Source organism: Notechis scutatus, chromosome 2 (assembly GCF_049901735.1).
Source record: "Notechis scutatus isolate UNSWTSFEM ecotype Mainland chromosome 2, rNotScu1.2, whole genome shotgun sequence".
In the NCBI taxonomy this organism is placed as follows: Eukaryota; Metazoa; Chordata; class Lepidosauria; order Squamata; family Elapidae; genus Notechis; species Notechis scutatus.
The window spans coordinates 148,978,807-149,002,866 of record NC_142010.1 but is presented as its reverse complement, the minus strand read 5'-3'; the positions used below and the strand labels follow the sequence as shown (position 1 = coordinate 149,002,866).

The 24,060-nt window shown below is 38.8% G+C and overlaps 1 protein-coding gene across 1 annotated transcript; it reads left to right on the top strand.

Moving 5' to 3' along the window:
- Positions 1 to 5,063: 5,063 nt before the first annotated feature.
- LOC113422951 (MON1 vesicular trafficking associated B) lies at positions 5,064 to 22,541 on the top strand. The gene is made up of 6 exons (XM_026684138.2): positions 5,064 to 5,155; positions 9,958 to 10,062; positions 11,559 to 12,017; positions 16,082 to 16,880; positions 18,090 to 18,237; positions 19,577 to 22,541. Exons 2-6 carry the CDS (start codon positions 9,978 to 9,980, stop codon positions 19,796 to 19,798), a joined length of 1,713 nt encoding a protein of 570 aa, XP_026539923.1. The 5' UTR covers positions 5,064 to 5,155; positions 9,958 to 9,977; the 3' UTR covers positions 19,799 to 22,541.
- Positions 22,542 to 24,060: the final 1,519 nt, after the last annotated feature.

Sequence of the window (24,060 nt, the reverse complement as noted above, 5' to 3'; positions counted from 1 at the left end):
CACGAAGTCGCCGATGCTCTCGCCCGCCGCTGGTCTCGCTGATAGAAGTCGTGCCGCCTGATGAGGGTGGGCACGCCGGGGCATAGTGGTTTCGGAGCAACGGCTCGAGATTGGCCCAGTCCATCGCCTTTACGTCCTCGGTTTTCGCAAGGGCTTGGCCATCTTAAACACTGCGGGCCCGCAGTGTGTGAGGAAGACAGCTCTTTTCTTTTGCCCGCTTGCATCCTTTAGATTGCTACTTTCGAGGAACATTAGGAATCGGTCGGTGTCGATTCCCAATCCTCAGTAGCCGGGTTAAAGGGTGCGGGCGGTACGATGCTGGCCATCTCTTTGGTCTCGCTTCCTCCGGACACGTGCTCGATGGGGATCAGGGTTGGGATCCCATCCTCGCCGCCAGTGTCGTGTCCGTCGCAAGGAAGGAGACTGGAGCCAGTGACTTTAGTTCAGCTCATTTATTGATTCCCGAGATCGGCTCGGGTCCGAAAGAAAAACGGCGGTTTTTATTCTTTGGCCGCGGCGCGGCCAATGGCACCGCTTTGAATCTCCCGCGATCAGTTTCCACCAATCGCGGAGATTCTCGGCACGGCCAATCAGTGCGGCTCGCTCAACCAATCAGCTCGCCGGCGTCTTGGCCAATCACTGTGCGATTCTACAAGAATGGAAATGACCGTACAGAACAAAAGAAAGGTTGGCTCAGTTAAACACAGAGAAAACACACAGCCTGTGTGGTATTAGAAGTGTATGTTGTGGTGATCTGTTAAAACCAGGGGTGGGGTTCTACCAGTTCGCACCTATTCTCTAGAACTGGTTGTTAACATTCTAAGCAGTTCGGAGAACCAATTGTTAGAAGAAATTACTGGCCTAATCCTGTAAGGAAGGCAGGAAGGAAACATTCTGGTGTTGCTTACAGAAACTGCCTCTGTGTTAACCCTTATTATATTCTTGGCAGGACTAGACTTCCTGTCTCAGGAACTTCTTTGGAGTTTTCCCCACCTCTTTTGCTGGTACTTTGCTTGTGTGGAGTGACCTTTCAAAGTTACAATGGCACTGAAAAAAGTGACTTATGACCATTTTTCACACTTACGACTGTTGCAGCATCCCCACAGTCATAAGAGTCAGGTGAAGAGATGAGTGCCTCGATGTGAGTGATGAGTTGGCCATGCCCAGCCAATAACATGACCACCAAGCCACGCCCACCCGCTTAGCCATGCCCATAGAACCGGTTGTTAAAAAGTTTGAATCCCACCCCTGGTTAGAACTACAAGAGAATAATGTATTTGCAGGCTGGGTCTCCTCTGCCCACCCAGGATAGCCACTGCCTCCCCATCCCAAAAAAAGAGAGGAACTATGTAAAAAGCTTCCTATATGGATTGTGTCTCTAAATAAACAAGGGTTCCAGACGATGGAAAGTACTTCTGTTGTGGCTTCCTTAATGACGGTGTGGCTGACCTTTCAAAAGTATTCATTTACATATAAATTAATAATTGTCAACTTTAGGTAGTCCAAACAAGGCACATGCCCAGACATACTACTGTAGCATCAACTTTATTGTAAAGTTACAATAAGGAGAATCTATTAAATCTGAAAATGCATCTCTCTCCCCACTCACCTTTACAGTCTAACCTACTAGACTCGAGAAGTCCCTTCTGAGATATTTGCCATCCTTTTGTGGACTAAGCTGCCACTAGTCTGATTGCTGTCTCGTTTGTGGTTCTTTCTCTTCCCTTCTCCCATTTCCATATACCATTACAATAGAAAACTGAACATATGAGTTCCAAACACCTATTCTTTGTTTTTCCTAAACCTGAGATGTTTCTAAACAAACATTTTATTTCCAACAGAATAAATGTAGTTCAGAGTTGAATTTGGAGTCGTTGATACTCTTGGAGTTTAACTGTTTGCTTGCGGACATTTCATTACCAAACTAGATAACGTAATCAGTGCTAGCTGTGTGAGGTTTGCTCCCTGTACAGTAGCTTTCCCTGTAGTGTTGGTGTGGGTGGGATTTTCTCCTTGATACCTTCTTGATTAGGGTACAATATTGTTTTCTCTTTGATTGTTTGCTTGAGACATTTTCAATAGTGGGTTAAGTAGTCAGGCACTTTTTGATAAAGTGTGGGTATCCATTTTATTGGGAGACATTATATAAGTGATTTCTTTCCTTTTTCTGATGTTGTAGATTGCTACATGCATCTATACAGTACTTGTCTTTTTCAGACAATAGTCCTTTTTATACTACTACCTTATAGTAGACAGACTAGGTTTTCCAAACTTGCTAAATCATGGTTAATTTGATCATAGTTCATTGACTTAACAATTCCTGGATTTGTGCAACTCTGTGAACCATAAACTAATCACTCTAGCTGTATTTGCAAAATAAAGGGTGGCACTACGTAGCCAAAATTGTTTTGTGAAGTTGGTCAGTGTCCTAGGTTTTATCTAGCATTGCCATAGATAATAGAATCAGCCTTTTATTGTAATCCATAATTAACCTTCTTTCCCTACCCACTTATCTTAATGAAGTTAACTGGGGGGAAAGACCCAGAAAAAGAATCCAAATCTTTGAAGGTGTGGATATTTGATTGCCATAGGTTTGGGGAGGATCATTTTGTGAGATACATCACAGCTCCCACTTCTTTATTTCCTCCACAAATATTCAGATTATGAACATACATATGGGTGTTTTAGTCATCTATATATATACCTTTAAACATCTGAGGGAGGGGACAGATGGTGGAATTCCAAAATTACAAAATGTTGGTTTGAAACAGGCGTTGTGTCCCACTTATTTTTCTCTGTTTACCTTTTAGTCTAAAACCAAAACATTTCATCCAATATATGTTTAGAAAGGAGGGGACTACTTACAAATGGTCATTTATAATAAAAGCTTTCTAAATAGTGTCACTGCTTTCCTGTCCTCAAGACAGTGACTGCAAAGAACTGGTTCCTTAATGTAATACAGAAATGCCAATATTTAACTGTAAGATTCAGCAAGGAACTTTGACGTCTAAAATGGTTTTGTGGGGAAAAAAAACTTGCTCTGATTTAGAAGTGCTCTTCTTATGCTCTTCAGAATATATAAACAGCGAGGATTAGTTTTCCAAATGTAAAAATAGTGTTTTATAGATTCCAATTATGCCATCTAGTGTCTATTATGCAAAATGCTACAGTAAGATATTAGAATATATGGAGAATTTTAAATTACTTTTCTAAAAATGTTCTTTAAAAAAATCTAATAGTTATAGGCAACATTTCTGATATTTATAGAGGATATTTACTTCATTTCCACCACCTAATCCTCCTTTAACACTCTTCTTGCAGTGATACTGCACCTCTTCTTCTACATCTCCACATGACCAGCAAGGAGAAGGAAGAGATCTGGTTCCTTCATAAGAGGGTTCTCTTTTTTTCCAGTGTACAGGATCCACCATTGTCAGATAGCTGCTTTACAGGACTGCATTTTGGGTAGAGAGGGTCTGCCAGGCAACTCAGTCTCACTCAAGAAAGAAAAAAAGTTGTTCCTCTGATCGGAAGAAGCACACAAGTCTTGTTCTGTTTATGGGGTACACTAAAAAGATAGGGTGGAAATACAGGTGTGCAAGAGCTGGAGAAGATACTAAAGGTCCAGTGGAGCTTCTGACTACTACTTGCCCTTCCTTAATTTAATCTGTGAAGCTAAGTCACTGTAGACATTTGGCTGACTTTAGCAAATTAATGGATTCATGATATGTGATTTATTGATGTTTTGGAAATGTTTTTAAAATTGTTAAAATGAAACAACGTACTCTATATTTATTTCACACCTTAAGGGATTGATTTTTTTCTCTTCAGTTTTAGCTCACCTTAATAATTTTGTATGTTTTTTCCCTGACTGGATAATCACTGTACGGCTATTTTATATTTTCATTGCATTTTCTCCCAAAAAATGAAGTAGAAAATGACATAAAAGCTAAGCAGGATCAGACCTGGATATTATTTGAAATGAAAATCAGAAAGCCCTTAGCCTAAACCTGGAATTTTAAAAAATATCCTAAAGCAAGCAATGACCAACCCATCTCCCTTTTATATATATACTTTATGTTCGGCTGCTGTCATTTTGTCTGAGAAAGAGCCTCCAGTTCGATAGGAATTTTCCCATTTTAAAAAACATTTTCGGGAACAAAAAATACCGTCCTCCAATTTACAATTGTATAGTCAGGCTTTATTTTATTCATATATCCTTTTGTTTCACGTAGGCTCCGCAAACTGCGCAGCTCTTTTATGTAAGTGGCAAACACTAAATCGCAAAGCAGTGAGGAATATTCATTTGCACGGAGGTGAAATCAAAATAAGAAAAACAGTATGAAATGCTAATTTCTACCGTTTTTCTTAAATGTTCTGCTTTGTATTGTCTTTACAAGAAAGACCCGGAGAATCAATTGCCCGAATCTGAGTTTGTGATGGTTGTAAATATCGTACCGCAGTGCAAAATGCCATTCCGCAAAAGGACTTTACCTTCGCGCTCCATAGGACAACAATAACAGCAGCCACTGGCAAATAATCCCGCGCCAATAAATTCCTGCCAAATGAGCAAGAGGTGCCAAAGCATACAAGCTGACGTCATCCCCCAACCCTCCGCAAACAATGACAGCTTGCACCAACTTCGCCGCCCTGGCTTTTATATCGTTTTCCGAAGTAATGTCTTCTCTCTGATTGGTACGAGAAGAAAATAGCCTCATCGCAATTGGCTGAAGTTCTGAGTGAGCCCGCCCTCTCCTCTCACCCAGTTTATTATGATTGAATGACCGATTAAGCCTTTAAGGCAGGATTGCTCCGCCTCACCTTTTATCTTCCCGTTTTGATTCGCCAACCTCCCTGTCCCTCATCCCGGCTTCTCAAGGTTTTTTTCCCTCCGCCCACCTTTCATTGACGCGCGTGTCGAGCGAGGATGCCATTGGCCTTCCGCGTTACGCTCCGACTGTGCGGGGCTACGATTGGCGTTTGGACTTCCACAAGCCCCGCCTCCTTCCTTTCCATTCGTTAGGTGATTAGTGGAGGTGGCCGTCAATGTCTCTACTGTTCCCGCCTTCTGCCATTCCGAATCAGGAAGTGTGGTCGCTGAGTGCTTTGGGGATCGGTTTCTGCGATGGGCAGGCGAGCAGATTCCGGATCTATGGTGAGAAATAAAGCCGTTGGTTTTGGAACTGAGTGGGAGGGCGGGATCCCGTTTCGGCTTTCCCTTCTCACGCAGGGTTAGGGGTGGGGCCTCGGGTATTGTCTTGGGTTGAACCGAAGGCTCTCGAGGCGGGTTGAGCCCCAAGACTGACCTTGCAGGACCAGTTCTAATAGCGTATCTGGTTCAGTATCCTGTTTTCAGAAACCTCCGGCCAGATGTGCCGGGAAAGATCCCGAGGAAGTTGGGGGAAAGGTATTGGCCTGCTCTTCGTCTCCCCAAGAGTGCTGCTTGGAGCTTCTGTTTCACTGATCACTGCTCAGAAGAGTTCATTTTTGTCAGCCCCCAAAATGTTGGATGTATATTTTGTGTATATTCGTAGATATTGTACTCTCAAATTGCAAATGGAGACTTGGGTACTCTATCTTTCTTATCTTCATTTTTAAGTGCTTTGGTTTTATTGTATTGCGAACAGTTGTTGGGGTGCATCCACAGTTTCGTTGTACTTGTACAATGACAATAAAGTTATTCTAATTCTAATTTAAGCTAATAGGTTTCTGCTTTTGTTGGATTTCTAAGGATTCACACTCTTAAGTAAGGAGTGTGGCAAAAAACTCCATTGCCAGCGGCTTAGCCCAAAAGCACCGCAAATGTGCCAATGGTATATATGGTAGGAGATCGTTTTTATGGAAACATAAAAGGCTACGTCTGATTCCTCTGAATGAACAATCATTTAGAAGCAGCAACAACTATAGAATTATCCACTTGATCGTACACCATGTTAAGAAAAGAAAACAAGCTTCGTTTTAGCAATCTGGACACTTTCTGACAATTTGTTTCCTTGGGTCACACTTATAGTCGAGGAGGACACTTGTGGGGTGGGTGGGGACAAAGGGGTTTGCCAATCCTTGAAAGAGAAAATTGTGGTTACTGAGCTATTCTGAAATTATTGAACCTCCTGCTAACATGGGATTTCATTCTGGAAATGTATATGCTGTGCTTTCTGAACTTCTTAAATGGGCTTGGACGTCTGTCTAATACTAGATGTTGATGTCCTTTCAAATAGATGTAGAATTGTGTACAGAGATGAAGAGATGCTCTGACACAATCATAGATGGAATATCTTATCTTTCGCGCTCTCAGGGTAGCATTGCCAGGAATTGCTTGAGAAATTGCTGAAAAAATAAGTTTCCATTCCTTTGATCTGAAACGTGCCATCTTCTACTTGAAATTAGATTCATTTGTACAGAATAATAAAAAATGATTAACTCCTTGGCTTACAAAAGTATCTATCAAAGAGATTGTTCAATTCCTGTTTTATCCAGGGGTGAACTCAGATCCTTTGTGTCTTATTTATTTGAGACAAGCTGGTTTCATAAGCAATCCTGTATCAGGTTGTTTTCTCACTTGGCTGCTGCCAATAACTTCATTGCACCTGATACCATAAGTGTATTTGTGAAAGAGATTCTTACTTTCTGGAAAGTATAGTTTTCATGTTAATGTTTCATGTGGGCAGATGCTACTTGAAATGTATAAATGCTCTTCTCATATTTGTTTAGCAATGTAGTACAGTAATGCTTTAGTAGTCCATACTGCAGTACTTGTGTCATCAGTATGATGATTGAACTTTAAGCAGTATCACAGAACACCACAAAACTAGTTCTAACCAGACTTTGAGGGTGAAGATAGTATATGCAACTTGAGAGCAAACCTCTTTTCCATTTTTCTGGAACTCTCAAAGTTGCCAGGCTTGGAACAGGGATGGTGTTATGGCATCATTTGGATGGGATTTTTTGGAGGGTTGGCAGCATGGCATGTTTAGCTGGTGTTCTTTTCTTTCTCTAACTCTTCAATTGTATTCTTTTGGGGGGAAACTTCATGTTTCTGTGGAATCCGACTCTTTTATTACCATTAAAATTTATTTAAGGGGTTTATTTCTTATTATTTTACCAGAAGTTTATTTTACAGTGTTTCAGTGTTCTTGCATGAGATCCTTCAAAAATTCTCCAAATTTTTGCTAATTTTATTGATTTTAATTTGTATATATGTTGGGTTTGCCATGTTTCTGGAAAAGGTAAACAACGCCAGAACTATTTGGCTGGTGGAAATTACTATTCATGATTATATTGCTGCCCTCTCCCCTCTCCAGGACTCAGGGAATTGAACATAATTCCTTGAAGGAGACCTAGATTGTTTTGAAATGCATCCATTTCTAAATCGCCTATTTAGGTATTGTGTTGGCTCCACTATTTGCAATGGCAAATAGAGTGTCTCTACAAGCTGGAAATTCAGGCAGCAGCTTTTCAAATCAGTTAAGAAAAGTTATTGACAAATATTTTTTACTGATTGTCCATATTTAACTATGGTAGTGACCTAATGACCTAGGAAGTAAAAAGAAATATTCAGCTATATATTTTTTTCTCCTCCCTTCATCTCTGTTTCCAGTTAGTAAAAAAAATTCTTGCAGTATGATTTGAAGGTATTTCTTCCTTGACTCAGCCTGAAGACTATTTACAAGCCTGCTGTAAATTATTTGAGAATGGTACTTTCAGAAACTTCTCAGTTAAACAGCAGCTGAAATGGCAAACGTGCACAATAGGAAACCAAATGCTATACTGATTTAGCTGATGTTCTTTTTTCTCTCTAACTCTTCAATTGTATTCTTTTGGGGGGAAACTTCAGGATTTCAGCTAAGAGATGGAGACATGTGCTTCCTCTTTCTTTTTGAAACTGATATTTGGAGGCACGATGTCCTCAGTTAAGAGGTTGAGTCTCAAGGCTAATAACTCTTGACATTCTTGTCCTTCATCTACTTATTCAGTACCTTCTTTAATGCCATCCAAGTTATTGGCCACCATCATGTCTTGTGATATGCGTTCTACAGATTATATGCTTGGTAAGAAGCTTTGCCTGTAAATCTCTTTTTAAGCCAGCTTTGCTGAATGGCCCCTGGCCTTAGTCTTTTGAGACAAGGAGTTTTGTAGTTCCATAGGCTAGGTTCACATTCTGTACTAAGTCATAATGTAGTTTGCTTGATTTGGGCTTATGCTATGTTGATCCACCGCTATGATTTACAGTTAAAGGGTTTTCTAAGAATCAATTCAAGTGTAGCTTATTTAGTATGATTCTTAACTCATGGTTAACAAAATATCTTAATGCTATGTGTGATTTCAGCCATTGTGTTCAATCTTATTTCAGTCTATATCAATATTTGTCCCTCTTTCTCAACCAGGGATATAGGACATTTTTTACAAAAACGTCTACTCTCTTGACTAGAAAAACAAAAACTCTTAATAGCTGGCAGGTTCATTTTTAGTTGTTCTTTACATAAGTTGCACCTAACAATATGTCTTTTTTTCTACAACAATTTAAAGTAAAAACAGATGTATTCTTGTTTTGGTGTCTGTTTACTTCCAGATTATTTCTGTTCTCTGTAGACCCAAATGGAACAGCAAAAGCGTAGAAATGTCTTCAAATGGTTCTCTTTCTGAAATATGAGTACAGGCAATTTTTGTTCAGTGTTCATTTGACATATTGGATTACAAATCAGCCAATTACAGTATAGTCCAACCTATTGTGTCAGTGGGTTTAATTTATGGCTTATGCTCTTAATCAGACTAATTGAGGACACTACTTAATAATAAATACCTTGTGTGAACACAGTTTTGCCAGTAGAGGGCCAGAAGAGGAAGAACATATTTCTCCCCAAGAAAATCTGGACATATGTACATGTAAAAATTGTATGAATTTATACGCTTGGATGAAAATTTAGAATTAAATGTATCTCCATTTGTAAAAATTTTTTTTTACAGAATAATGGATATTTAAGATTTCATTTCTCTTCTTTAAGATTATAAAATGTATTTATATGTAACCCCCTCCCCCCAAATAATATATTTGCTATTTATTTCTGTATTGGATTTGTTTTTTATTTGTTTTGGACTTTATTACACATTGGTTATATTCTCAGTGCTTATTGATGTCATATTGTTTAGGGTTTTTTTCTTATTTATTGAGATAATTTTGTAAATAAAATGCCAATAATATGAGGGAAAGCTAAACAGTGAATGTCTTTGCATCTAGCCCAGGGCTGTCAAACTCGTGGGCCGCGGGCCGGATGCGTCACGTTCTGGCCCTACCCGGTTTAGCAAAGGGAAAAAAGTCCCGATATGTCATGTGATGCCTCTGTGACGCCGCGAGTTTGACACCCCTGATCTAGCCCCTTCAGCCTCCTGTCCTTTTTCTAATCATTAATGGCCAATTTCAAGGCCTTTGCTCTTTTTCAAGAGTTCTTTATCTCTGAACAGGGATTGAAGCAAATAGCTTTTCAAGCCGAGGGCTGTATTCTGTAAAGAAAGTTTACAGTTTGGTTGAATTTTATCAGTTACAGCCATGACAAAGAAAATCACTAAGGAGATGTAACCCCTCCCAGGAATGCAGCTCCAGAAACTTGCTTGTAGTGATGATTAGTGGCCACCCGGCATTTCCTGCTGTCTCTTTGAGGCACCCCTGCTTGGGCATGTGATTGAGATTATAGCTGGGACATCAGCCACAGATTGAATTTTGTAAAGAGCCTGGAAGTGGCTGTGTACTTTCCCTCAATCTGGGTTGGTACATTCCAGCTTGGAGTGTATTATGCGCACTATTTGGTGTTAGGGTGGAGGGTACAGGGCACTTGGGAGGTGATATGTGTAGCTCTGTTCTTAATTTGAGAAATGGGTTGGGCCTGTTGAGGAGGCACCAAAGCACCTGCATCCTGTTTGCTACTCAGGGAATTTCCTCATGCTTGCCTTTTGTCTTTGCAGTTGTTGTTTGAGACGTAGAGATGGAGAACGAAGACCCTGGCTTACCTTGTAAAGGGGAGATGGAGCTCCCTGACCAGAAATGTGGGCTGGATCCTACAGACAGAAGTGAGTACTTTGAACTATCTGGTTTGGAGCTAGAGAGCGGGGCAGAAGTGTAGTGCCCAGATACACTTCCTTTGACGACTACTAGGTTCTGTTTGTCTGACTTAGGTTCATTTAGCAAAAATAAATAAATAGGAAACCACTTGCTGAAAGCAAGATCAGCTTCTCACAACATTTATTTTCAGTAACTGCCTTTTAGGTCTCTGGTTTAATGGAGAGCAACTTGTGTAAAGTAGATTAATTCCTGGGAAGTGAATAATTTGTAGCAAGTATTTTGTGGACAGGTAGATTTTCCAGGGCAACTATTTTGTGGGGGCACCCACTTCATAAGGTTATAATCTCCCTGGCCTAACCTTAATACGGTGTGTTTCTTCTACTGCAAACCTTCTGATGGCTGTAGTGAGCTTTTCACTTTGACACTGGATTCTTTTCATTTTATAAGTCACTATTTGGATCAAGCTGACTAGTTTGATGTGATCATAGCTTGAACTGAGTTTGGTTTAACCCATTTATTTGATACTGTTCCAAGTGCTGTAAGCAGAAAATGATACACCCTTGATCTTAAAATTTACAGTTTAAACCTTTGCACAATAAAGGGAAAAACAAAGATAAGAATTGTATGTGAATCCACACATTTGCAGATATGCAATCTTTGTTTTTAAAAGCACTGGGATTAATGGGGAAAACAAGTGAGCTTGGAAGAACAATTTAGAAAAAAAAAATAGCAAGCCCTGTATTCGCATGATATGTAAGTATGGTTTATTGAGTAAGCCACTATGGCCTTTTCACACAAAATAATCCATAAAATATTTTAAATTATTATACTACTTAAGTTCACACCCCTTACTAAATTACAGTGAGGGGGGAATTGGGCTTTTGGCTTAGTGAACCCAGCCATAGCTTAATGATACATATTAATGAATAATTCAATAATTCATGAATAAGAAATTCAAGAAATCTTGAAACAAATCTTGATTTAGTATGATATATGAACCTTGCATTCATATAGAAAATAAATGGAAATGAAACATGGTTAGTACAGGCTTTGAAGCCTAGTTGTCCTGACCATGATTGCTAAAAACTGATAATATAACTTTTGACCATTTTCAGGTGAGAAATATATGAAAATTATACTGTAACAAAAAAAAAAAAAAACACTCCCCAAGCATTTTGTCTTATATAGGGATTAGTCCTTGCTCACTTGCAGCAATCAAATCCCACTCGCCCTAAGTATCCTATTTTCTGAGAATTAATTCAGGCATTATGAAAAAAAATAAGAGAGATTTGATAATTTGATTTATGACAATGGGAGGGATATGTGTGTTGTGGTGAATTTACTGAATTTGATGTGAAGACTTTATTTGTTCCTTGATATAGTTATATAATCTGCCCAATAAATGGGAATCTCTAGTTACTGACCCAGCTTATAGAAAGCAGATGGGGGACAAAGATTACTTCTGGATTTTTTCCCCCTGTGATTTCTCAATATGCTTTTCCAGATGGGGATGAATCCTGTTCTGTCTCAGAGAAGCAGGAGGAGGTATCTGCTGCCCCAAATAATGGACCCATGAGTGTGGTAACTGACAAAGTGAATGGGCAGGAGGAGCTGAGAGAGGCTCCAGAAGAACTGAGTGACAAAGATGTGTCTGATTCAACCTCAACCGACAACACTTGGGAAGATTCGAGTGAGTTTCACCGACAAATGGTGATAGGAGATGGACCGTCAGGAGAAGAGGAGGCAGTGATACAGTCACGCCTGGCTACATACCGAGATGAAGATGTGACTGCAGAAAGTTGGCGGGCACACAGGAAACATGTCTTCATTTTAAGTGAGGCTGGGAAGCCCATTTATTCACGTTACGGCAATGAAGAAGCCCTTAGTTCCACCATGGGTGTCATGATGGCATTGGTATCATTCATCCAAAGTGGGGATAACTCTATTCGCTCCATTTATTCTGGTATGGAAACAATTTTAGAAGGAGTAATGCTTAACAAATATTGTAATTTATTAGGCGGGTATATGTGCCTATGATTTAACTAAAATAAGAAAAGCTTGGGATTGCAGTACTTAAGAGTTCATTATGGGTCATTCACATAATTTAACCACTGGATTATGGATCAATTCCCATGTCTGTGCCCATTTTGATAAGTATTGTTTATTAAAATGTCTGGGATCTTTTTCAAGTAGGCTGGCCTAACCATTACCCCAAAACAATTGTATTTCCCTTCTGCTTAATATCTTGAGGTTGTCAATGTATACTGTATGTAGGTGGTAAAATGTAGGCAACAGTATGCCAACTTGTAAAGTAATTTCTAAGTTAGAAATCTTAACCTTGCATGGAATATGGTGGGGTTCCTTGAAATAAAATTGATTTTTGCTTACATTTCTAGTATACTGGCCAAAATTTTGCTCAAATCCTGACCAGTCTTTAAATGTTAGCAGGGAATGCTTTACATAATGCAGGTTACAGCTGGTTACCTAGTTGATATTTTTTCTATCTTACTAAAAATGTTGTGTAAAAGCCTCAGTTGATTAAATTTACAACTCGAAATGTAAGAGCAGTAAATCTTAAAGGGCATGAATCAACAACTGAAGGGAAGAGAAATACTGATGATGTGTATTTGGGAAATTATACAGGGGAAGGGTGCCATAGATTTGAATGAAGGTGATGTAATTTTGTAGAGCAGAGTTGATGAATTCATGTATGGAACTGAAAGTGTAGAGTTAAATTATGAATAAAAGGGATAACAGTGTATCAGCTAATAGAACTTAGGTCAACCACGAATGAGTTTTAGGAACCATGAATGAGTTTAAGAGACAAGCAAGGAGATGGGAAAATAAAAGAGCATAGAAAAAGTACTTAGGCCATTTGAAGACTCAGGAGTAAATGAAAATGGTGATTGCTGGTAAATATTTGCTTTGAAAAAGGTGTGTTTGTTTAATATATGTAGTTTAAATAGGCCTGTGTGAATATATGCCAAAGAAAGGAATGTAAGTCTAAAAGCATGACTGATTTGATAGTTTATGTTGAAAAGTTGAATGAATGAGGATCATATTGCAAAACAAATCTATAAAGGGAGAGAGAAGGGGTCAAGAGGAGAACCAAGAAAATCTCCGTTTTGCTTCACTGATGAATTTCTCAAGGATGAGAAATTCAAGGAACAAAAGGCAAAGTATGAATTGATATACAAGCAATCCTTGTTTACCAACCCTCATTGGGACCAGAATTTTTGTCACTAAGCAAAGTAGTCATTAAGTGAAGCATCATGTGACTACACCCCTTAGTGATGGCAGTTCTAGCACTGCTGGTTGGAGTCATTAGGCCAGGACTGCGCCGTTGTTAAGCAAGGACCTCATGCTTCTGCTTTGTGTTACTCATATCCACTTCAACTTCTCCCTCCTGCCTTAGTAACTCCCTATTCATCTTTACCTTTTTGGCTGCCCTGTGCTTTGCTGCCCATGCACTCCTCCATCCCTGTTGCCCCAGCTGACTTTCACCAGAGCCATGGTGGCGCACTGGTTAGAATGCAGTATTGCAGGCGAATTCTGCTGACTGCCAGCAGTTCGAGCCTGACCGGCTCAAGGTGACTCAGCCTTCCACTCTTCCGAGGTTGGTAAAAATGAGGACCCAGCTTGTTGGGGGCAATATGCTGACTCTAAATGCTGTAAAGAGAGGGCTGTAAAGGACTATGAAGCGGTATAAAGGTCTAAGTGCTATTGCTATTCTTCCTCCCACTGCTGAGGATGTGTGCCCAACCTGGGCCTTCATGAGGTAGCTGCTGGCTATATCCAGCCTTCCTGAATATGGAAGGAATAATATGGAAAACAGAACGTACTCTTTTTTGCTACAGGATTTTTAAGTAACCTTTTAAAATTGGCACGCCAGAAGAACATGCAATATCTTACTGTATTTTCTCCATTGCTGATTACAGGTAGTCCTCGAGTTACAACCTTTCATTTAGTGACCGTTCAAAGTTACCACAGCATTGAAAAAAATGACTTATGAACATTTTTGTGGTCGTGTGATCAAAATTCAGATGCTTGTCAGATGCTGTTCATATTTATGACAATTGCAGTGTCCCGAGATCATGTGATCACTTTGCAAACTTCTGACAAGCAAAGTCAATGCGGGAGCCCAATTCACTTAAATACCATGTTACCAACTTAACAACTGCAGTGATTCACTTAACAGCTCTGGCAAGAAAGGTCGTAAAATGGGGCAAAATTCACTTAACAGCTATCTCACGTGGCAACAGAAAAGCCGGGCTCAATTATGGCCGTACTTCAAGGACTACCTGTATTAAGACAAAATTATTATAACAAGTTCTAGGTGGGATGGATAGTTGAACTCAGAGAACAGATACATAAAGGTATAGCTGGAAGAATAAAAGCATGCTTTGACTGTTTTAAAAAGAAACTGTTGTTCCAGCTTGTATTTGATTTTAGTTCTAAGTTTAATAGATAAAATTCTGGCTTTTGTCTTAGTAGAAACCACAGACTATGATGTAGTATTATGCTGAGCAAAGAGAAAGGTGATTTTATGAGCAACTCTTTATCCAGGAAAGAAAAAACCCCAAACTCTAAAGTAGTTTACGGTGAGCACATCTTAATTCTGGAACTTTTGCCATGCTATTAATATTTTGATATGTGCAGCCGAGTGCCTGCAAATGCATGCTTCCTTTTAAAGTTCCCAACCACATGTTCATGCTCCCAGCAGAAAGCTTAGAAGATTGCTGACATCACCAAATTCTAATTAAGGGAAAAGGGACAAGATTCATGCACCGAACTTATCTGTGATTTGGTGCCAGAATTCTCAGCCAACTTAGCTTGAGATTTATGGACATTGACGTCTGGATGGATTTAATTTAAAATAGATTCATGCAAAGTTTTAGATAGGAAAATTCGTATTTAACTATAAATACATTTATATTTATTTAAATAGAAGTACATTCATATTTAAAATTCTCAATATGATTTAAATTATAGTTCACTACTCAGACTATAATTCTCATTTCTGATAAAAGTTATTGTTGTTGTTTGATATAACCTGAAGACAGTGTTCAGTGAGACATGTGGACTTCATTTTTAGACGATACATGATCCATGTCACACATAGCCAATCTAGGCAAATCTTGAAAAAGCTAGCGCTGTAGTATTTGGATGGGATTAAGTGACTATTTCCTGGGTATTCCAGGACTGTTGATTAGGAAGCCAAAAAAGGAAGGAAAAGGCACTGACAAATATTGCCAAGGTGTTAAGCTTGATTCAAGGTGCCAGGTTTTCATATTAATGTTTAAAATGGAACAATAGCCTTAGTATCAAGGAAGCAAATAATACTTGCAAAATCATTAGGAGCTGAACCAGTTTCAGTTCATTTCTAGAATAACAATCATCAGTTCTTAATATTACTTGGTGGTTGTACTGGTAAAAGTGGAGCAATTAGAGGAATATATCTCTTTTTCTTAACTGCATTAAACTATCTGGCTTCAAGCTATTGGCCATATATGATAAGATTAAAAAATAGGATATTAAAAATATTATTTGTAAGACCTGTTCCCTCCAGCATCTTCAATGCAGGAGCAGTTTTCACTGTTACTTCATTTAGTCCTTGAATTTCTGTGACACACCATCATTCTTAGATATAGTCTCTTTTATGATTTGTTTCTAGTTTTACTCAGTAGAAGATACATTTCAGGACCAGAAACAGACTCGTCAAATCCTTATGATAACAAAAATGCACTCTGCTCACTTTTTATTTCATGGTCTATTTTCCCAGTTCCTGGCATTTATACTGAGATTCTTCTTCTTTGCCCAGAATTGCTCCATCAGTTCAAATCCTGTACAGTAAATCCTTGGTTTAACTTTTTTTTTTTTTTTTTAAAAAAGGAAAACAAATAGAGATGCTAAGAAAGCTGATGCTGCATTTGTTGAATGTCCAAAACTGGTTCTATTATAACAGTGCCACATTCCATCTACTGAAGCAATGACTGGTGTTTTTTTTCCTCCCTTCTTTTACCGTAGATGATCACAAACTGGTTTTTGTGCAGCAGGGTCCCTTGGTACTGGTTTCAGTTTCGCATACCCTACAATCAGAGCAGCAACTACGCGAGGAGCTTTTGTATGTCTACGATCAGATCATCAGCATGCTTACTCAGGCCAGCATCACTCGCATCTTTGAACGGAAAAAGAACTATGACCTCCGGCGTTTGTTGACGGGGTCGGAGAAGATCCTTGACCGTTTGCTGAACCTGGTAGAATCAGATCCTTGTTTCCTCCTTGGAGCTGTACGCTGTTTACCCCTTGCTGCCTCCCTCCGGGATTCCCTGGGCACTTTGCTCCAAAAAGCCATCACCCCTAACCTAGTCTTCTCTATTTTGGTGGCTGGTAGTCAGTTGGTCACCACGGTGCAGGAGAAAACAGTCATTGAAGATTGCCGATTAGAACCTACTGACCTGCATCTATTACTCAATCTCATTGGGGCAACTTCTGCCTTTCAAACTGGGGAAATTTGGACACCTATATGTTTGCCACGTTTCAACCCTGATTGTTACTTTTATGCTTATATTTCTTATTTGGATTCAGAATGTACTATCTGCCTCATCCTTCTCTCTACGGACAAGGACTCTTTCTATTCTGTCTCAGACTGCAAGAAACGCATTGAGGAAGGCATGAGGACTCAAAACTATCTGCAGGCACTCTCAAGTGGCTTAAAGAGCCCATCCTACAGTGTAGGACTGGTGGGAGTGCCAGATCTTCGGCACTTTATGTATAAACCTCTGGATATACCAGATAATTACCGACAGCTTCCCCAGTTCACCAGGTAATATGCTTTGGAAGGTTGAAATTGATTGTGATCAAGACCATCTATGTTCTGAAGCAAGGAAGTATCTATGATGTCATCCTAGGGGCCAGTTTCATCTGTCTTTTGGTTCTTTTCCCTTTAAAATATTCACAAATTTCTTAATCTGACATATCATTCAGTTCATGATTGGAATAAAATCTAGAAATGTGGCTAGTTTTTTTTTTAATGGCCTGCACCTGCTCAAGAAAAATTCCTGAGATTTTTTGTTGTTGTAACTTTCCCTTATCTCAAATTAATGTTCCTCTTGATTTTGGAGATGTTTTGACAATGTGCAGGGGAAAATGATGTTCTGATATCAAAAACAAAGCTGAATTTGCCACTCGATTTTGTCATTCCTGGCATGTACTGCATGTTGAGTGTATCATCAGTGGTAAAGCTACCTTATATCTTTTTTCTTTTAAAATTTGCTAAGTTTAAGCTGTCCTTTTCACTCCTTTTCTCTTCCCCTCTTTATAGCTGGCAGCCAGAAACTGTGGGAAATACTAAGCTACATTTATTCAGTTTATTTTAAATAGAGCAGTCATGTGTCCTTTCTTTCTCCCGGTCCACAAGGATCTATGGTAGAAAGAGATTTTATCTTGCGGCTTCTGGGCTGCAAGAAGGGAATCAAAGGCTGAACATCATAAGATCCCAATTAGCTGGCAAAATTTATAAACAATTATCTAAAAGATGTTAAGAAGTAAAATGGACTCTGATGTATTTTAGTGCCTTAAAGGGATGATGTTGTTTTATAAATCTTTTCTTCCCTACATTTGCTTCAGGGAAAACTGCATGGGTAGTATCCCTACCTTATTAGAACGGGCCATCTGATTTATTTTGAGAAGAACTTGTTCTGCAGCTGCTTCTGTTAGAGTCTTCCAATGTCCAGGAAGCCTCTTCTGACCTATATACTACAATATATTATAGAACAGTAGGGCAAGCCACAAATCTAGCCTGTTTCCGAATCAGATTTGTAGTCACTTCTGAAAAGTTTCCAAAAGCTGATGATATTAAACTTTAGTATTAGCACTAGGCTGAGCATTGCCGCATCGGGCAATGCTCAGTTCTACATTTGTAGAACAACAGCTCATTGTATGCGAATTCTGGAATCTGTTCTGTGGTAAGACATTGTGTAGGCGAACACAAAGCTGTTTGTTTCCTCAATATCTTATTTCTCATCTACTACAGTCCAGAACTGGAGGGGCCATATTGCAGTGAGAATGAACGGCACCGACTCTTTGACCTCTACCACTACCTTCACGATCGCATCCACAGTACCTCACGTCCTTTACGTCTCATCTATCATGTAGCTGAAAAGGAGACTTTATTGGCTTGGGTGAGGCCTGGCAACTTTATTGGCTAAGAATGGAACTCCTGTGGTAGACTTTCAGGTGGATGGGTTAGATCTATTTTAGATGAAGACATTAGAGAGTTCCTAAACCCATATTTTCTTATGACTTATTACGTAAGATAGTTATAAAGGGCAAACATCTTGCAGGAAAGTATTTGAAGAGATGGAGTTTTCAGTCTTTCACTGATTCCCTATTATGAACCTTTATTTGGGGGTGGGTTTTTTGGCCATAAATGAGCTACCAAGAATATTTGATAGGTGGATAAAAATGGCAAATCTAGCGTAAACATTTGGCTCAGTATTATTTCCTTATTGGTTTTAATAACTGTTGGTTTTCTAAACCTGAAATAAATAATTTTTAGCAGAAGGGAAAGATTCTCACATTGCTTTTAAAAAAAATGCACTGTCCTGGGTTAAACTGGTTTCCATCTTTGTCTTTTGCGGTAAAGAAAAGAAAAAAATAACATCAGCTAGAGAGTCATTACTTTCAGGAAGAATATGAAACTACTTTACAGAGGCTTAGGGAGAAGCCCTTCAGAAAAGATGTAAACATCTTGGGTATTTTGAAGCAATGATAAAAAAAAAAGTATATTGCCAATTTTTAAAATGGGATTTTTTTTATATCATGCACAATTATAGCACATAAAATTATGTTACTTGCAATGTTTACAAAATTGCAAAACAGTCCTGTTCACGGTTTGCCATTGTGTGCTTCCTGTAGCTGAGAGAGAAGGACTGACCCAATGTCACCCAGCTGGCTTTGTGCCCAAGGCAGGCCTAGACCCCAGCATCTGGTTTGGTGCCTTAGCCACTACACCAAGTACACTTACCTGTACATAAATGCGGTAGGATGAAAGCTTTAAAATGATAAACGTCCATTTATTAATTTACTGGATATTGAGTAGTAGCAGTATGTTTAGACATCAAGTGAAACTTGTTTTACAGCAATATTTGAATGCTTTCAAAAAGCTCTGCAGTATGACTAAGAATTAGCATTTTAAACATTGGCCATATTTTTCATACTACACATCTTAAGGAAGTCCTTTGTCCTGTAAAACAAAAAGTATTTAGTGGAAATATTGGAGACATTCAAAAATTTAGGAACCACAACCATTGATATGTTTTATAATGAACTAAAGTTCCATCTAGGAATTGGGAAAGAGCTGGGGTATCTTAATCCTTTTGCTTATTCTCAAAAGTTCTCTCTTTCCTTGTTGGAATTGTTGGCTTCCCCTGCATTCACCAGTTAAAATTTTATGCATGTTCTTTGGTGGTAGCTATGCAGCCTGAATGGTCTATCTTCCCCCCCTCCCTTTCTCAATAGGTTACAAGTAAATTTGAATTATATACATGTTTCAATCCTTTGGTGACGAAAGCTGGTGCCATCAATGTCTTGACCAAACTGTTACGTTGGATAAAGAAGGAAGAAGACCGGCTCTTCATCCGTTACCCACCCAAGTATTCCACTACACCTAATCCTGGGAAAGGAAGCAGGGGTCCCCGAACAGATGGTACCGAGAACGGCTTCTTTGGAGGAGGTCACTAGACCAAGGACTTCCAGTTGCTCTCAAATGCATTCTGAATGTGTGCCACCTTACAGATAGCCCTGGATGATGGAACCGTTCTGTGATCTTGGGGAGCTCTTTCTAAACCAGGACGGGATGGTGCATATGAGAAGGATCGGAGTTTACCAGGCTGAGCTGGGTCACATTGTTGGAGATAAATCCAGAAAGCTTTAGCCTGATGTTTTTAAATATTTTTTCCACTTGTGGTCTTTATTTCTAGGGAGATACTGAGTCAGATGGAGATCCTGAAATCGACTGGAAATAGATAAGGAGGCTTTGGCTGATATATCTTTGGAAATGACATAACTGGAAGTTACAGAAATTCACAAGGAATGTGCTTAAATTACATTGATGCTTCTGCAGCGTAGTGGGTTTACATTTCTTACCAGTCCTGTTATCACTGGGTAATTGCTTTGTTTTCTCCATTCAGTTTCTCTTCTTAGCAATTTACTCGGGTGTTTTGCTTGTCTCAAAAAATAGTACAAATGGGGTAATAATGGAAAGAGAGCCACAGTGGGAGACAAAAAGTTAATCTTAGAAAAGTTTGAAAATACTTGCTGCTTTCTGATACAACTGCTTGATTGCCCACAGTTCTGGAATGGGTGTGCAAGGCCCATCACAGTGGTGGTGATTTATTGGAAGGCTGGCACTTTCAGACAGTGTGTAATTTAGTAAGATGATTTTCTATAAAGATAGCTGATAGCTGAATCATTTTAATGCAACTTTGGGAGTAGGTCAAAATGCCCAGTTCCAAAGAGTCTTTTATCCTGGGACTATCTAGCAGTATTTTTGATGAACATACACAGTGCATCTTCATGTTGTACTATAATTACCCTGTGAATGAGAGAGGCTACTTTAGCCCTTTGTTCTGATACCATGGGAAGGTATATAATGGGTGATATAATGTGGTATATAATATGTGAAGGGTATTTTGTAGTCCTTTGGGAAATTTGATGTCTGTATGTAATGGCTCAGTTTGGACAATGTAATTGATTATGATGGCATTTTGATTTACTTTTTAACTTGTCTTCAGTTTGAACCTAACTGGATTTAACTGATCCTTTGCCTTTCATAACTTTCTTCCTAACTGTTCCTCTTGCTCTGTTTCTTCATGTTTTAAAATTCCTATGTGTAATTTGAATACACTGCTTCTTAAAAGGATTCTTGTATTTTTTTCCCCTATGTTGAGATGCCACTGTTCTCTTTCCCACCTCATAATTAGGAAGACACATAACTCCATCATAAGTTTACTTTTAGATTCAGTACTGACAAATATTGCTCTTTCCATGTCTGCCAAATCCAGATTTTGTCTGAATGTACTAGCAGATGGGAAAGTATTCCCGGAAAGTGACATCATTGACAAGCAGTTGTATTCTTTCCCTTCCTGAGCAGTTGCTGCTCTGCCATGCAAAATGTGTGCTGTATAAATTAGTTGCTCTTTTACTGGGTCTTTTTGTGTTTCTATTCATATTAGTTAAAATTAAGGATTAGGTGGGGGAGCATAATCCTATCCCTGTATCATATGTTATGATGAAGGAGGGGAGAGAGAGTATGTGTGTGCATAATGAGGGAAGACTTAATTTAACCTATGATACCTGTGAATGTGTGTTAGTAGTTTTAAACTGAGTATAAAATGGATTTGACTCTCTTTGCCAATGGTGAAGGAAGTGAAGGAATTATGCTGTTTTGAAGGGGTGCATCTGTTGCTATTCAATTCCTTTTGGTGATGTATGGTTGCTTCTAGCTGGCATTTTCCCCCCTACCCATAAAAGAACAGTGCTGCATGTATGCACTGGCTGGCTGATACTGAAGGTTTATATTTCTAGCTGAGCTGATACAGTGAGAACTGGAAACATCTGATGACATGCCAACAAAATTCGTTTTAAAATCAGTTCCATCTTGGCGTGCGTCTGTTCCTTTTTCCATCTGCCAACCCGTTCTGTCAAAAGATATCTTTAACTTGCAAGGATTAGCTGCATTATTTGTTTCAGGAATCCTTTGTAGCAGTGTTGCAAATAACAAGGCAGTTTCTTTACACTGTTAAAGTAAGTCTGCTTTAACTGTATGCAGTCTAGTCATCAGTTAATTTATTTGAACCTATATCAAATCTGGATATAAGAAAAAAAAGCAATTACTGTAAGAGAAGAACACTGTAAACATATTTCTTACCAAGGCAAACTCTTAAAAATGACATTCTTCTTACTTGGAAGGGGAAGAGTTTTAATAGTTGCTTCGTTCTTTAAGTACTTGTAGGGAAAGTCCTCGTACATTTGTACAAGTACTTCTATATGTAGTTTAAAAAGGAACTCGTTTAATTGGGAGCACTTATTTAATCTATGCAATTTTTAATCAATTTATTTAATGAACTAGCACTGAAGATGTTCAAAAAGTTGACTAACAACACTTTTAATGAGGCTACCTGTTTTTAATGTAATTTGATTGGTAATTAGTTCCCTGAAAGAAACAGCTTTTTTATCTGGAAGAGATTTCTTCTTATTAGATGTAAGAAACATACAACTTTTTTTTCTAAGTCCAGTGTTTTAAAATTTACCTGCAGACTGCACTCAACCAATAACCAATGGCATAAAAAGTATCAAAGAGTTCCTATAAGTAGAAATTTAAAATTACATCTCTTTACCTCCTTTAAAATTTAGAGAGAGGTAAACAGTAGTTTTTAAATAATACTTTTCTCTTCAACAATTGGGAAGAAAAAGAAAAGAAAAAGATAATGCTATTGTCAGGAGGCTTTCTGCATGATTTTTTTCTTTGTGACTTTTTTTTAAACTTTTTTTTCTTTGTTCCTCTATTTTGTATCTTTCCTGCAGTTGTTCCAGATTTTGTTTCTTGGTTCCTGCAGTTGATTTTGAATCTTTGGGGCTTAAAAAACTATTCTGTCCTATGCAGATTAGCTGGCATTAGTGAGTTATGTATAGTTTTACAACATAGATGTTAATTTATTTACTTTTAAATTATTATTTTATTTATAAAGCTTTTTTTTTAGATAAATAAGTCTTTGGATAAGATGTCCAGATGGTCTGTCAACACTAATTTGAGAATATTAGTTTTCAGAATGAATAGCAACAAAAGAAAGTTGGTCAAAATTGTACGGGACAAGGCTGAGGTATAATGCTGTTTATCTTTTCTCCTCTACTAAGTTAAAATGCTATCTGTTGGTCTGGAGTTGTCAGAAAAACACCTATACTAGCATGAATATTGTTGCTTTCTGTTGCAGATTCTTCCTTTACTGAGTGTATTCGGGGTCATTGCCAAATGATGCTGACAAAATTATACATATAGAGGTAAAGGTTTCCCTTGTCCAGTCATGTCTGACTCTAGGGGGCAGTGCTCATCTCCATTTCTTAGTTGAGGGAGCCAGTGTTGTCCGAAGACACTTCTGTGATCATGTGGCCAGAAGGACTATATACAGAGGTACATGGAATACTATTACCTTCGCACCAAAGTGATGCCTATTTATCTGCTCACATTTGCATGCTTTTGAACTGCTAGGATTGCAGGAATTGGGGCAAGTAATGGGAGCTCACCCATTGTGTGGCACTTGGGTCGCGAATCTAGGCGGTCATCATTTCTAAGTGATAAGCTCAGCAATTTTAACTGCTGAGCCATTGCACCCTCAAATTAAATATATATCATCATCTAAAACAGGGGTGTCAAACTGGCAGACCGTGGGCTGGATGCATCACATGCAGGCCACGCCCACCCCTGCTCCATGAAAAACATTGCAATATGTCACATGATGGCAACATGACACCATGAGTTTGACACCCGTGATCTAAAAGAATATACTGTATGGCACTGTGGGAGATAGGTCTGACTATGGGATCCTGTCCACCTTTTGAGTCTTCTTCCTATACCCTATTCAGACATGACACTTTGAATAAACTTTAAAAAACAACAGATTGGACTCACAAAGGTAGCTGTGTCATAAACAGTAGGACTTCTCTCCCTTCTCATGTTTCCTTTATGTAAAATAAATGCTGATTTCCAGATTCCTTTGTGATCTGGTTGAGAGGCAACTGGGAAGGAGAAATTGATCTTGTCATTTTAGAGTTGCTCCATTTTAGTGATTTATATATTATTCCAGCCTGGTTTTATTAATACCACATCATGCTTCTGCTTCTCCAGCCTTGCTTTAGAGCAGTTGAAATATTTACAAGAGTTGATGGCAAAATAGTGACAGATGAAGATGACCAAGGATTGGAAAAGAGGGAGCATGCTGTATCTC

What these genes read in the sequence shown, in the direction of transcription:
- LOC113422951 (XM_026684138.2), top strand. Translation starts at nt 9,978, where the DNA reads ATGGAGAACGAAGACCCTGGCTTACCTTGTAAAGGGGAGATGGAGCTC. An exon ending in GCTGGATCCTACAGACAGAA is followed by an intron (nt 10,063 to 11,558) that starts GTGAGTACTTTG and finishes ATGCTTTTCCAG; the next exon opens with ATGGGGATGAATCCTGTTCT. An exon ending in TATTCGCTCCATTTATTCTG is followed by an intron (nt 12,018 to 16,081) that starts GTATGGAAACAA and finishes CTTTTACCGTAG; the next exon opens with ATGATCACAAACTGGTTTTT.